General features: G+C 36.6%; 1 protein-coding gene across 1 annotated transcript in view; it reads left to right on the plus strand.

The window, feature by feature from the left end:
• Window positions 1–13891, plus strand: part of LOC150090711 (uncharacterized) — a 257039-nt gene that overhangs the window by 91293 nt on the left and 151855 nt on the right. The window contains exon 5 of the mRNA XM_090369985.1: window positions 1327–1456. Coding sequence (XP_090226111.1) covers window positions 1327–1456 — 130 coding nt within the window. The remainder of the gene's footprint in view (window positions 1–1326; window positions 1457–13891) is intronic.

A 13891-nucleotide genomic window follows, 5' to 3' on the forward strand; every position in this document is an offset into this window, starting at 1 on the left:
GTGACACCACGTCTCTGAAATCCCCACAATATCTGCCTTTGATGTTTTGAGCAATACCTCAAATTCATCAAATTTATTTACTAAACTCCTAGCATTGGTGTACACGCAAGTATACATGCACCTGTTCTTTTTCTTAGCTACCCTAACACATCCCATATGTTTACTTGTACCCCAATGATTCCCAGCAGTCTCTGAAATATCCTGCATCTTATTTTCCAGGCTGCGGCTCGTTCCAATAGAAGCAGTGCAAGAATCACTTTCACCTCTGCCAGTGGCAGAGGTGAAAGTTAATCTATTAATCCTTGTGGCCCACCCAATCTAGCAGTTTTCCAACCCACCTAACACTGCCTCGATAGCATCAGCAAACATTCTTGCACCCTTTCTATTTAAGTGTATCCCATCCCTGTAGAAGCAGTCTCTCCTGTTAACAAGTACAGACCAGGCTGAAAAAAAATTCTACCCCTTGAGCCTTGCACAATCTTTCCAGGGCCGAATTGATCGACAGGGCTCTCATCATATACTCCCTCCTATCGTGTCTGGGCAGAATTGCAGACACTTTCAAATTCAACCCCAATTCACGGCTTTTTTTCAACAGTGACCTGTACTTGTTAAGTAATTCTGCCGGTCTCCTACTCTTAATATCATTAGTGCCAACGTGTACAACTATATCACCTTTTGTGCCCTTAAAAGATGATGTCAGCTCTACAATGTCATCAACCTTTGCCCCTGGCAGACATACCCTGGTCCTGTTCCACCTATCCTTTTTACAAAGCATGTTTCCCGTTTCCCTGACAATAGAGTCACCAACAACTACTAGTTCCTTTGGGACCAGCGCATTCTGCCTTGGGGGCTGCCGCCGTGTTGCGTAAAGATATTTATTTATAAAGATACATATAAAGATATTTCTTCAACTTTCAATGAAGCCTTTCTGTGGTTTTTGATATATTTGTAAATAGCATATTTTACCAATTACATGTTACATGACAGATGCAAGCATGCAACAGCAAAACAAACATCATGGTTGAGATAACTGTACTTCATATATTGAGAGAACTATCTCAGTACACAAAGTGCAATTCTTTTTAAAAGAAATTACATATTTCTAAATATGTGTGAGTGCTTGATGATGATGATATCTGTGATAAGGTGAATTTAATTTATTGTTATAGTTAATGTTTAGTAACATTAACTATAACAGTGATTTATTTTCACATTAACTGTAAATGATTTATAATTGATATAAGTATATAAAATTTAAGTCAGCCTTGTAGTATAGCTATTGATATATAAGCTTGGTGAATAGTTATATATATTTTTTTATTTTAGACTAAAGTTCACAGTTGGCCCAAATAGTACGGAGTGTTACATTAGTTCTGATATGTTTTATGTTGAAATTGTGTTAGAAAGTACTGGTGAAGTTAAAGATGTTAAAATTGCACATCATGGTGATCCAGTGGTAAGAATTTTAATATTTTTAATTTTTATTACATTTAATATCAGTTACTCATATTTTTTACTATATTAATAATTGTAATTTCATTAGTTTTACTGATGTTGGTTATTGTAATAAATTAATATTTATTATAATTGTATTTTGATTACTATTACACTTAATAATTATATAATGGAAATTAATGAATTTAAACAACACTGCTTAGTAATTTAAGTAAAATGGAAAAATGTATGAACTGTTGAAAAGCCAGTACAGAGATTACAATAAAATGCCTTACTGACCTTTACAATAAGATACCCATTACAGGAGTGATATCAGAAATGCCTTACTGACATTTACAATAAGATATTCATTACAGTAGTGATACCAGAAATGCCTTACTGACATTTACAATAAGATACGCATTACAGGAGTGATACCAGAGAACAGGAACAATTGTGCCTACATACAAAAAGGAAACAATGAGGAAAGCAGAAATTGCAGGGCAATAAACTTCCTTTGCCATGCACACCAAATATTCATGAAGAAACTCTAAATCCAAAACAGAATTCAGAAAAAGTGAAGAAAACCAGGCTGTAGAAAGCATCATTCCACAACATATCACATTTTCAGAATACAGCGACTCTTAGAAGTTCAGAGGCTGCTGTAGCTGAGTGGTCAAGTGCCAAATTACATAAGTACATGTGCTTTGAGCCTCATGATTACTAAATTCTGTTCTTGTATTGAAAATCCGTTTAATTGACTTTAAACAAGCATTTGGTTCAGTTAATAGAGACAAATTGATGGAAATATGGACATAGAAATAAACTTCTTAAATATGTATATCAAGATACCAAAGCAATAGTACAAAAAGAAAATTTGACAATGAGCAGCATAAAAATAGAAGAAGAGGTCATGCAAGCATGCCCAATTTCTCTTTACCTTGATGAAGTGGTTAAAGCAGCAATAGAAGAAGAAGGAATCACAGCAAGTGAATATGATATAAACCACATAAAATTTGCCAATGATATCATCCTAATAGCAGACAGCAAAAGCAATATAATAAATGTCATAAATACACTATCCAGAACTAGTAAAGAAAGCAAATTGACAATAAACACCAACATAACTGAAGTGTAAAAAGTTTTAATCTTGAATTTTTCTGTTAGTTAAATTATGTAACCCTTTTTTATATATTAAATTTTTGCTTTGATGCTAGTTGTTAAAATTCACAAATTGATGTTAAAGCATATGAACTTTGTTAACATACGCATCTAAACATAAACATGTTGTGTTACTTACTATACTGGTTAATTGTAAATATGTTGCCTGTTTGATTTCATCAAATAAACTTCCACTGTCTCATTGTTGAAAAATACATTGTTGCCTATCACATGCACATGAGCTTGATAGCAGTGAACACATGCTATGACAGTCTTTCGCATGCTGCAACCGTCAAGAGAAGAAAGAAGTTGAAAAATATAGGAGGGAGTGGTAGTTGGAGGTAACTGTCCTAAGTTTAAAAAGTACATTCGTATTTAGTAGCTGTGAAACAGTTAAAGTTGTTGAAAACAAAAAAGAATAGTCTGATTAATGTCTTCATTCTGGTTTAGAACCAAAGGAATAGGCAAGAGGGAGCCAAGCCAAGTCTTATTATAATTTTCCTTGTTTGAAATGCTTGTTATTGATTTTAAACCAACAATGGAACAGTGTTATGGGCAGTATGGAAACTATAACCAAAAAGCAAGTTTAGTAGCACCAAAACTTGTTTGTTAAACGATTTTCAACAAACTAAACAAATTTTTAAAGTCTGATTTGTTTAAAAGATAAAGCTAAACATATTACTCTCTACCTAATGTTAAGTAAATAGTTTTCTACCAAAGCGAATTTGTCGTATGAAGCAGGCATTTAATTTAAAGGATTGTGTGATTAGTATAGAAGAATCAGTATAGTATTCAAGCAAATTTGTTATGTACTGCTTGTAAAAAGTTAAATTTTCAGAAATATATGTGGTATTTAATTGAAAAGGAGTTATGTTTGAGTTGATACTTCTTGGAACACTGGCACATTTGTGGACTTAACAGTGTGGAATATTAGAAGGTAATTGAGAAGGCCTTTAAGTTAAGGAATTTAATAAAAGTAATGAACACAGGAAAGAAAAGAAGAGAAACAGTTAAAAATAGACTTATACTGACAGATGATATAGAGTTACGAAATTCTACATTCAACTAATTGGGGACAGTTCTGACCAAAAAGTTAGACAACATTGAAACTATGAACCATTGAATAGCTGTTTGTTGGTCCTCCATGACCAAGTTGGAAAAAAATCTAGAAAGTAATGAAATTTCAGTCAGCTTAAAATAAACTGTACTAATCCATTATAATACCAACAGTCAACTTCAGATGTGAAGCCAGGACGATTAAATCAAAAGAAAAACAGAAATTACGGGCACTTGAAATTATATTAGTATTAGCCATATGTGCAAGGATGCACCAGCCAAAAAATAAAATAAAATAAAACAAACCACTTGTTTAACTCCCTCCTCACATAGCTACCTATTCAGCTGACATTTGAATCTTCTCAAGCTGTCAGCTTCAACCAACTGTGGTCGCAACTTATTCCTATAATCAACACATCACTGGCTAAAAGAAAACTTCCTGCAGTCCAGTCTAAGCCTCTTCCCTTTTAATTTGAAATTATAACCCCTGAGTTCTGGAATCATTTATAACTTAAAATTTTGCCCTCATTCATTTTACTTCTTCCCCTCAGAGCCTTGCAACCCACATATTCAGTCTTTCCTATGTAGATGCCCCTTTGCCAATCTAACCAGACATGTTGCTTGTCTTTAGATCCTTTCAGGATGCCCAGTGTCTTTCTTTAGTCTTCATACTTGAACACAGTATTCCAAATGCACTCTTATAGTTGACTTATATAATGGGATTATGAAACGAAGTGCCTAAAATGGACAGAGAAAAGATTAACATGACAGCTAGAGAGGAAATAAATTCACACCGACAATCAAAAAGTAGGTCCAGTGGTATGGGCACATGCAATCTATGGACCTGCAGAGATATCCATATTAGGTTTTAACCTACATAGTAGAAAGGAAAAGAAGCCCTGGTCACCCAAGAACCATGGATAACAACAATTAAATGAACAGCTGGATACCAAAATTTTCAAGAACTGAAGAACATGGCATGAGATGGACAGAGATAGAGACTAGCTACTGAACAAGTAGGTACTTAAGCTGTCACTGATGTATGAATGGTTGACAGGGAAAAAGTCTTCCCTGTTTTGAAGAGCTTTAACATAATGCTATTGACATCATTGTGGAGATCCCGGGGGTAATATCAGTAAATACGGCTTGCATACAGTTTGATGGAGCTTCTCCCAGATTTTATTTATGATTTTACAGAATTAAAACCATCAGATGAGCTCCCAAAAATCAAAGAACATTGTGTTTCTCTTGAAAAGCAAGTTGGAGTTGAAGAAATGGAGAGTGAGGATGTTGAAGAGCTGCTTGAGTCCCATTGTGATGATCTCTCTACAGCTGATCTGCAACAACTTGTTGCTAAGGGAGAAGTGAAAGCTGGAAATGAAGAAGGTGACATTTCTCTTGTCTTTTATCCTGAGGGAAGTTTAGAAGCAGTTCTAGTTCTTAAAAGACAATGATTACAATGCAGAGCACAGCAGGATAGCTGTTCGTGGAATAAGGTCTTATTTTGCACCCTGTGAAAGCTTTATGAAAGGAGAAAAATGGCAAAACAACAAAAAACTAGATGTCTTTTTTAAGCCAATCCCCTCCTCTAAAACAGTCAGAAGACAATGAACCACAGCCATTCACCGTGATTACCAATTTTTCATTCTAACCCTGCAATCACAATTACACCCGAACATGAGGATGAAGATGATGATGACAACCCTCTACCCCTGTCTTCATAACTTAGAAACCTCTAAACCTTCCTTCCCCATCAAGTTATCTTTTCAAGGTAAGTGTTAAATTTACTGTATTATTTCATTATTAAATATGAATTTAACACATATTTAAACTGTACTGTCCTTTGTGTTAGACTAACTGCTAAATTTGTTTTGAGTTTGAGTAATGTATACTGTATATATATTTTTTGATCTGCCTCAATCCTGTTTTTTCCATAAGCTCTGTTATTTTTATTACACGATTTTCTATAGTGTGAAGTCTCACAAGAACGTAACTATCGCATTATAGCAGAAATGACTGTATGCATATATATGCTCCTTTCTTCCTCCATTCGGTTATATACCCACAAAATTTAACAATGTACAATTAAAAGCTAATATTAGGTGGCTCTTATACCTAATTTTTTTTTTGGATATCACCAGCAAGAGGTGTTTTACATGAGTATTCAGTACCTTGGAATAAAAAAATTCTTTATTTTCACATGTGGAAAAAGTGCTATTTATTTTTCATTTAAAGTGTTCTTCTCCATATATGTATCTATCACTTTACCATTCATCCATTGTCTTAAGTATTCACTGTTGTCAGTACTTTGTATGGATGTGAAAGAAGTGTAGGCCTAGCTTTTAAGTTAAGATTGTAAAAGTTGTTATGATTACTTAAAATACAATGTCGGGTGGGAAAAACAGTTATTATATTCAAGAATTTAGGGATGTATGATCTGTATTTTGAAGTCAGAAAATGTAAGTAGGTTTGCAAGATATAGTTATTGCATTTCATGGCAATATGTTATTTACCTGCTGCAATGTATGTCATGCATTAGTTAGTTATCATTAATTTGGAAGAAAATTCTGGTAATGCAGTTCCTGAGTCAGATTTCTTACAAAAGTTTTCTGATTCTTGATTTCTAAAAGTTGGTAGCAGGTGTGCATTTGTGTCATTTAACTTGGTGGTGGTGGCACTCTCAAGTGCATCAGAGCAGGCACCTCACAGGTGCTAATTTTCTTTTTAATTTTTTGAAAATGTTTTAGGTTTTATTGAATTATATTTGGACACTACCTGTATTTCATCTTTTTTTAATGACTTGCAATACTTATTGTACATAACTTTATTTTTTGATAAAAAAATTAAATATAAAAAATTGTTTTTAACTCCTTTTGTTTCAAAAAAAATTATTCTGCGGAAAATTTAAAAAAATATATATTTGAGACAAAATAGAAACACGAATCTATTAGTCTCTTCCATTTTCCAAGGCGCCTCCGTAGCCAGGTGGGAAGGAGCAGCAGTGCATAGCACACGCTTCTTGATTAGACCGGGGTTCGAGCCCATCACCACCAAATATGGAGGATGTGGAAAGGTCAAGGGAATGACCACCGCATATTCCCGGAGCAATATGGCCTTAGTTGCTAATGCTCCTAAAAACCAAATAACAAACAACAACAAACCATTTTCCAAACACGCACAAAATTTCAAATGCACACTTGTGCATATATTTCTACTTATGTATAGTTTTAAAAAAAATTAAAAATTATATGTAATACAGGCAACCCCCTTATAAGTTCTACAACACGTTTCCGCTCTAACACGATTGATAAATTGCAGCAGTCCTCGCACAACACAGTACTTATATAACATGGTTAGAGAATTTTGGTAAACTTCGCTTAACAGGGTATTTTTGAGCTTTTGTGCAGGAAAAACCCTGCTATTATGTTGGATGTAATTTTTCAACATTTCCGCTCTTTTTGAATCCTCGCTGTTCACTTGCTAGCGAAAAAAACAAAAAAATAAAAAAAATAAAAAAAAATAGAAGTCCCTTTTTTTTAATTTTGTTGGGAAATCCCCGTGTTATGTTCTGTGCTATTGAACTTGTGGAAAAATCTAGATTTCAAAGTTTTATTACTATTGGATAGCATGCCAGGCCATCCAAAAGATTATGTATCTATCACCACAGTTGTACTAGGTTAATACATCTTATTTCATTCAGCCATTAGATCAATGCATTATATCTGCCTTTAAAACTCAGTACATCAGAAAATCGTTACAATGGATTTTGGAAAAAAATTTATTCCGAATCTGTTGAAGTAATGGAGGCATGGAAACATTTCTCAATTGTAGACTATCAGAATCATAGCTTGATTGCTAAAATAAGTAAAACCGTCAACGTTAAATGCGTTTTGGAAAAATGTATGGCCAGAGTCAGTTCATTTAGGAAATATGGTCAAGCCGGCAGAAAACAGAATCAGTGCGATAGTAGAACTTGTTACGTTGGTAGGAGGAGAAGGTTTTGATGATATGACTACATAACCTCCAAATTGAGGACCGAGGCATTTGCAATTACTAATGACCTTGCACAGATTGTTCATTTACCTACAAGAATACTGGACAATCCTAACCATATAGCCAGCAAGCTTGATCTTTTTCTCACAAACAACCCTTCTAAATACACGGTCGAAGTTAGTGGTCCTTTAGGCACCTCAGATCACAACTTGGTGATTGTTTCTTCTCCAGTGGTACCTTTATCTCATGGTTATTCCCAACCTCGTATTGTCATTACAAGAATACAAAAGGGATGACCTGCGTGATTTCTTTATTTCTTTTCCTTGGTCAGATTACTGTTTCAAAACTTCTGATGTCAACGTTTGCTCAGATTGTGTCAGTGAAATTATTCTTGTAGGAATGGAATCCTTTATTCCACACTCCACTTTAAAATCTTGCCCTTTATCTAAACCTTGGTTTTCCAATAAATGCCCCGCCCAAGGTCCCACATCTGGGATCTCGGGTGGTGCCCCCAAAAACCTCTGTCAGGCTTCTAGATTCCATTCATAAGAGGGCAGTTAGGTTAATTAATGACATCTCTAACAAAGTCTCTCCACTCGCTGTCTCATAGATGTACTGTTTCTGCTGCATGCATATTCTACAGATACTTCCCATGGGCACTGTTCTTTTGAATTGGCTTCTATAATTCCCACTCTCTCTTTCAAAACAGTCCGAACACGTGCCGCCACCAGCCAACATCCATTTACTGTCCAACTCCAAACTCACAGAACCAACTTTTCATCTTCCTCTTTTTTTTTTTTTCATTCTACTGCCGTTTTCTGGAACAGTCTTTCTTCATACGTATTTCCTGAAAATTAGTCTACAGAATTCAAATCTAATATCAACAAATATGTTCTTTTGTCTTCTCAACCTTCAACTCAAGCACTATAGGTTCAACATCCAACCCAAGCACTATAAGTACTAAGCACTATAGACTAATACCTCTCATGTTTGGGGTTTTCATTAAAAAAAAAAAAAAAAAAAATCAGATTTATTAATATTATTAATTTTCATTGTTAAGCAATAGTATTCAATATCATGCAACAGACTTGAGCAGCAAAGTAACGGGCACAAAGTAGCAGGAGTGCTGTGACTCCAGGCAGAACCAAGGGGTTCTCCCCAAGGTCACATCCTGAAAAAAATGTACGACTTGTGAAATGTTTGTGGAACTATCTGGAACTGGACATGATCTGGCCAAGGAGGATGTCTTTGTGTATGGTAGGTGCAGAGTTAAGAAATTAGGCGTTTTCATGGGTGCTTATGAGAGGTGGAAGAGTCGGGTAGATGCCCTTGAAGGTGGGGGATCCATCGAGCTCTTATCTGCCCAACTCAACGCCAGAGCTCACTCTTGTTCATCGGGCAACACAGCAGCAATCTCCAAGGCAGAATGTGCTGGTCCCACAGGAGTTAGTTATTATCGGTTACTCTATTTTCAGGGAGATGGGTAATATATTGTGTAAAAAGGATAGGTGGAATAGGACCAGGGGCAAAAGTTGATGATGTTGAAGAGCAGATATCATCTTTTAAGGGCACAAATGGTGATGTTGTTGTTGTAGACATAGACACTAATGACATTAAGAATAGATCTGCAGACTTAACAAGTATAGGTCAATGTTGAAAAAAAGTCATGAGTTAGGGTTAAATTTGAAAGTGTCTGCAATTGTGCCCAGACACGATAGGAGGCAGTACACGATGAGAGCCTTGTCAATCAATTTGGCCCTGGAGAGATTGTGCAAGACTTGTTCGGTGGAATTTTTCTCAGTGTGGTCTGTGCTTGTTAACAGGAGAGACTGTTTCTATACGGATGGGATACACTTAAATAGAAGGGGTGCAAGAGTGTTTGCTGATACTATTGAGGCGATGTTAGGTGGATCAGAAAACTGCTAGGTTGCGGAGATTCACAGACTAAAAGGTTAAAAGTAGCCGCAAGCAGAGGTGAAAGCAATTCTTGCACTGCTTCTATTAGAATGAACAACGGCCAGGAAGGCAGGGTGCTGGGGATTTCAGGGACTGGTGGGAGTCATCATGAAACAAATAAATACATGGGCTGTGTTAGGTTAATTAAGAATAAGAAGAGGCGCCTCCGTAGCCAGGTGGGTAGGATGAGCAGTGCTTAGCACACGCTTCTTGATTAGACTGGGGTTCGAGCCCATGATCACCAAATACGGAGGATGCGGAAAGGTCAGGAATGACCACCGCATATCCCCAGAACAATATGGCCTTAGTTGCTAATGCTCCTAAAAACCAAATAAACAAACAAACAACAAACAGGTGCATATATACTTGCATGTACATCAATGCTAGGAGTATAGTAAATAAATTTGATGAATTTGAAGTGCTGGTCAAGACATCAAAGATGGATATTGTTGGGATATCAGAGACATGGAGTCTCACTCAGATATAAGGAATGCAGAATTGAAATTTGGGGAGTACAATGTGTGCAGAAAGGAGAGGAAGGGAGGAGGGGTTATGCTGTTAATTAGGAAACACATAAAATCTAAAGATGTGCATCCAGTTTACATAAATGAACAGTACAATGGTGAGTCAGTTTGGTGTGACATAAGCACGGGGAAAGCAAAGATGAGGAGGAGTGTGTTTTAGGCCTAATGACTCTAATGAGTATGATGAACAATTCTACAGAAAAATAGAATGGGCCAGTAAATCAGATTGTATTATAATAGGGATTTTAACTTCCCAAATATTGACTGGAACTTGTGCTTTGGTCACTCGCACACTAGCAAGACATTTGTGGATTTATTGAATGATTATTTTCTGCAGCAGCATGTTCGAGAGGAAATCAGGGTGTGTGATTAATACTGTTGATCTGGTTATCAGCAGTGATTATTCATGCATTAAGAATTTGCAGATAAAGGAACCACTGGATGGCAGTGATCTCAGTGTACTCGTGTGGGATTTACTTAATGATATAATTACCATTAGGGATAAAGAGAAGGGTTTGATAAAGGTGACTACAGTGATCTCAAACAATTTTTAAATTCTGTACGGTGGCACCAACTGATGATGTTACCAACAGCAAATTTTAAATGGGAAGCATTCAAGAATTTAATCTAGGAAGCTAGTAGGCTTTTCATACCAACTAAGAAAAACTGTTCAAGGTTTTAGGCCTATATAGATGTCAGATGAACTAATGAGTCTTGTGGTAGAGAATAAAAATGCATGGTATCCATATAAATTATCAGGCAACACAGAAGCCTATGGTAGATATAAGCTAGTCTGTTATCAAGTCACAAAGGAGATTAGGCACGCAAAGGCAGATTACTAGAAGTCTTTTGCAAAGGATGCTAAGAAAAACAGCAAGGATGTCTTCACTTATATAAAATCTAGAAGGAAAATAATGAATATGATTGATGCATTTGATATCAATGGTTTCTTCATGATCCTGCTCAGATTGCTGACAAACTGAATGAGTATTCTGCATCTATATTCACACTTCTGGAATTCTTTAGGGAAGAGAAGGACAGAAGCTTATTAAATTCTAACAGGGAGCTTAACGATTTTGTAATAACAGAGAAAAGTGATGGAGAAATTGTTGAACTTAAACATAAGAAAGGCATCTATAGTGGATGGGATCTATCCAGTTATATTAAATGAGGTGGCAAAGGGAAGAAGCAAACCCTTACCATAATTATGAGAGTGCCCTTGGACTCGGGAAGTTCCCACAGACTAGAGATGTTTCACAAAAGGAGATCAAAAGTTGACATGAATAATTACAGACCTGTTATTTTAACTTCTGTTCTGGGGAAAATCATGGAGTCACTGGTTTTTGTTTTTTTTTTTTTTATGAAAACCCCAAACACGAAAGGTATCAAAACCTATAGTACTTAGTACCGTGCATGGATTGAAGGAGAAGTATGTATGTGGGGGGGGGGGAGAGGAGATGCCGGAAACTTTGCTCTAGAGACTAAACATGGGTTTCACCACTTCAAGCCTCTAATAAGCAAAGTGGTGGTATTTCACCGGTTGATGAAAGTCATCTACCACCTTAAAGAAGCATTGCAGGATCATCTAGACAAGACTGCAGTAATAATTCAGACACAGCATGGGAAAGTCTTGTCTGACAAATTTGATTGAATACTATGATGTGGTTACAAAGGAATTGGATGCAAAAAATAATTTTGATATCATATATTTGGATTTCAGGAAAGCTTTTGACACTGTTGCACATGGAAGACGACTGTACAAATTGGAGCAGTATGATATTAAGGGAAAGTTGCTACAATGGATAAAAGGGTGGTTGAGAGCGGCAATCAATTGATGGCAGAGAGCAGTAATCAATTGACACTGCTCTTCCTGGACTAATGTTATTAGTGGAATCTCCCAGGGTTCGGTGTTGGGCCCATTGTTATTTTCTACATTTATCAATGATATTCAGCTTAATGAAGGTATTTCAGGCTTAATGTCCAAGATGCAGATGGTACAAAGGTTGGCAGGGTTGTTAATAACAGTAATGGCGGTGTGCTACTGCAACAGGATCTAGAAAAATTGTGCAGATTGGCTGAGACTAGGCAACTGAAGTTTAACATTGACAAATGCAAAGTACTTCATATGGGTAGACATAACCCCACAGAAACGTACCAACTGTGTGGTGCTACACTTAGGGTGTTAGAAAATGAAAAAGACCTGGGAGTAATTGTGCAGTCAGATAAAAAGTTTTCTGAGCAATGCAGACAGGCTGCCAGAACAGGTCATGGGCTATTATCAATGATGTATAGGAGTTTGCTAGTAGGGAAAAGGAGGTGATTATCCCTTTGTTTAAGGCAATGGTCTGGCCATTTCTTGAGTACTGCATACAGTTCTGGAGGCCTCGTTTTAGGAAGGATGTAGAGTTGCTTGAGTGAGTACAGAGAAGGGCAACAAGATTAGTGAGGGGAAACGAAGGGGTCCTCTTACCTAGAAAGGCTTTAATTCTGCAAATTGCAGTGGCCGGAGACTAGGCACCTACAAGGTGATCTGATTGAGGTATATAAAGCCTTGAATGGGTTGAGTAGGCTCAGATTACGAACCTGAAAGGGCATAAATTCAAATTGAGAAATGACAGTTGTAAAATAGATGTGTGGAAATTTACCTTATGCCAACAGGTAGTTGATTGCTAGAACAATCCTCCATTTGTTGTGGAAGTTGATAGCTTAAATAAATTCAAGGAAGAACTGGACAAACTTTTAGAGGGAACGATTGTGTGAAGTTGCATTTTTTTTTTTTTTTTTTTTTCTGATGCTACTTAAGTTCATACACTTGCTTTCTTGCATCACATGCCTCTATTACTACTACGTAAAACTGAACTTACATAAGAAGTCCTGAAACACATCTCATACGTATGCCAGGGAATTACTGTATTTGGATTATTTAAAAAGATTTAATATTAGTTTAGGTACTCCCTGACTTACTTAAGAGTTGCGTTTCACGGAACGCTGCTTAAGTCGGATTTTATGTAAGTCGGAATTTCCCCCATTCACAAGCATGTGGGAAATTCTGACTTTCAACGTTGTGCAGCACTCGCAACTGCGCTCGCTGAATTGATTGAATCAAAAAAGAAATATTCAACAAACATGTAAATAGAATTATTTATTGTATTTATTTTATTCAATTTTTTTATCTCATGCATAGGAAAAATTACAAAAGTGTGCAATTTAAAAATTATAAAATTACAAAAAAGAGAGGAGACAGGCATAATGTCAGTAAGTTTTACCTCTCGAGCATCGTTGTCAGAATCGACGTCGTCAGCTGATAAGTACGCCGCTGCGGAGGTTGAGGGCTGTGGAGATTTAGAAGGGATCAGCCGCTCAATCTTACGAAAGAACATATTAATGGATGACTGGACGGTGGCGTTTTTCTTTTCATCGTAGATTTCTTTGTAGCAAGCAAGCATATCATTCACCCCTCTGTTAACTTTTAAGAATCGTTCGCTGTCAGGAGGCACCTCTGTAGCCAGGTGGGCAGGAGCGGCAGTGCATAGCACACGCTTCTTGATTAGACTGGGGTTCGAGGATGTGGAAAGGTCAGGGAATGACCACCGCATATCCTCGGAGCAATATGGCCTTAGTTGCTAATGCTCTTAAAAACCAAATAACAACACTGTCAGGATCCATCTTCTCAAACCTCACCATTGCCGATGCAATTTCAAGAAATGCCATTGCCATCTCTCTGGTGATGAAGCATCTCGGCTCCTCATTTGGTTCATCTTGAGCTT

The sequence above is a fragment of the Mastigoproctus giganteus genome, chromosome 1 (genome assembly GCF_048544385.1).
Source record: "Mastigoproctus giganteus isolate SK-2022 chromosome 1, ASM4854438v1, whole genome shotgun sequence".
Taxonomy (NCBI): domain Eukaryota; kingdom Metazoa; phylum Arthropoda; class Arachnida; order Uropygi; family Thelyphonidae; genus Mastigoproctus; species Mastigoproctus giganteus.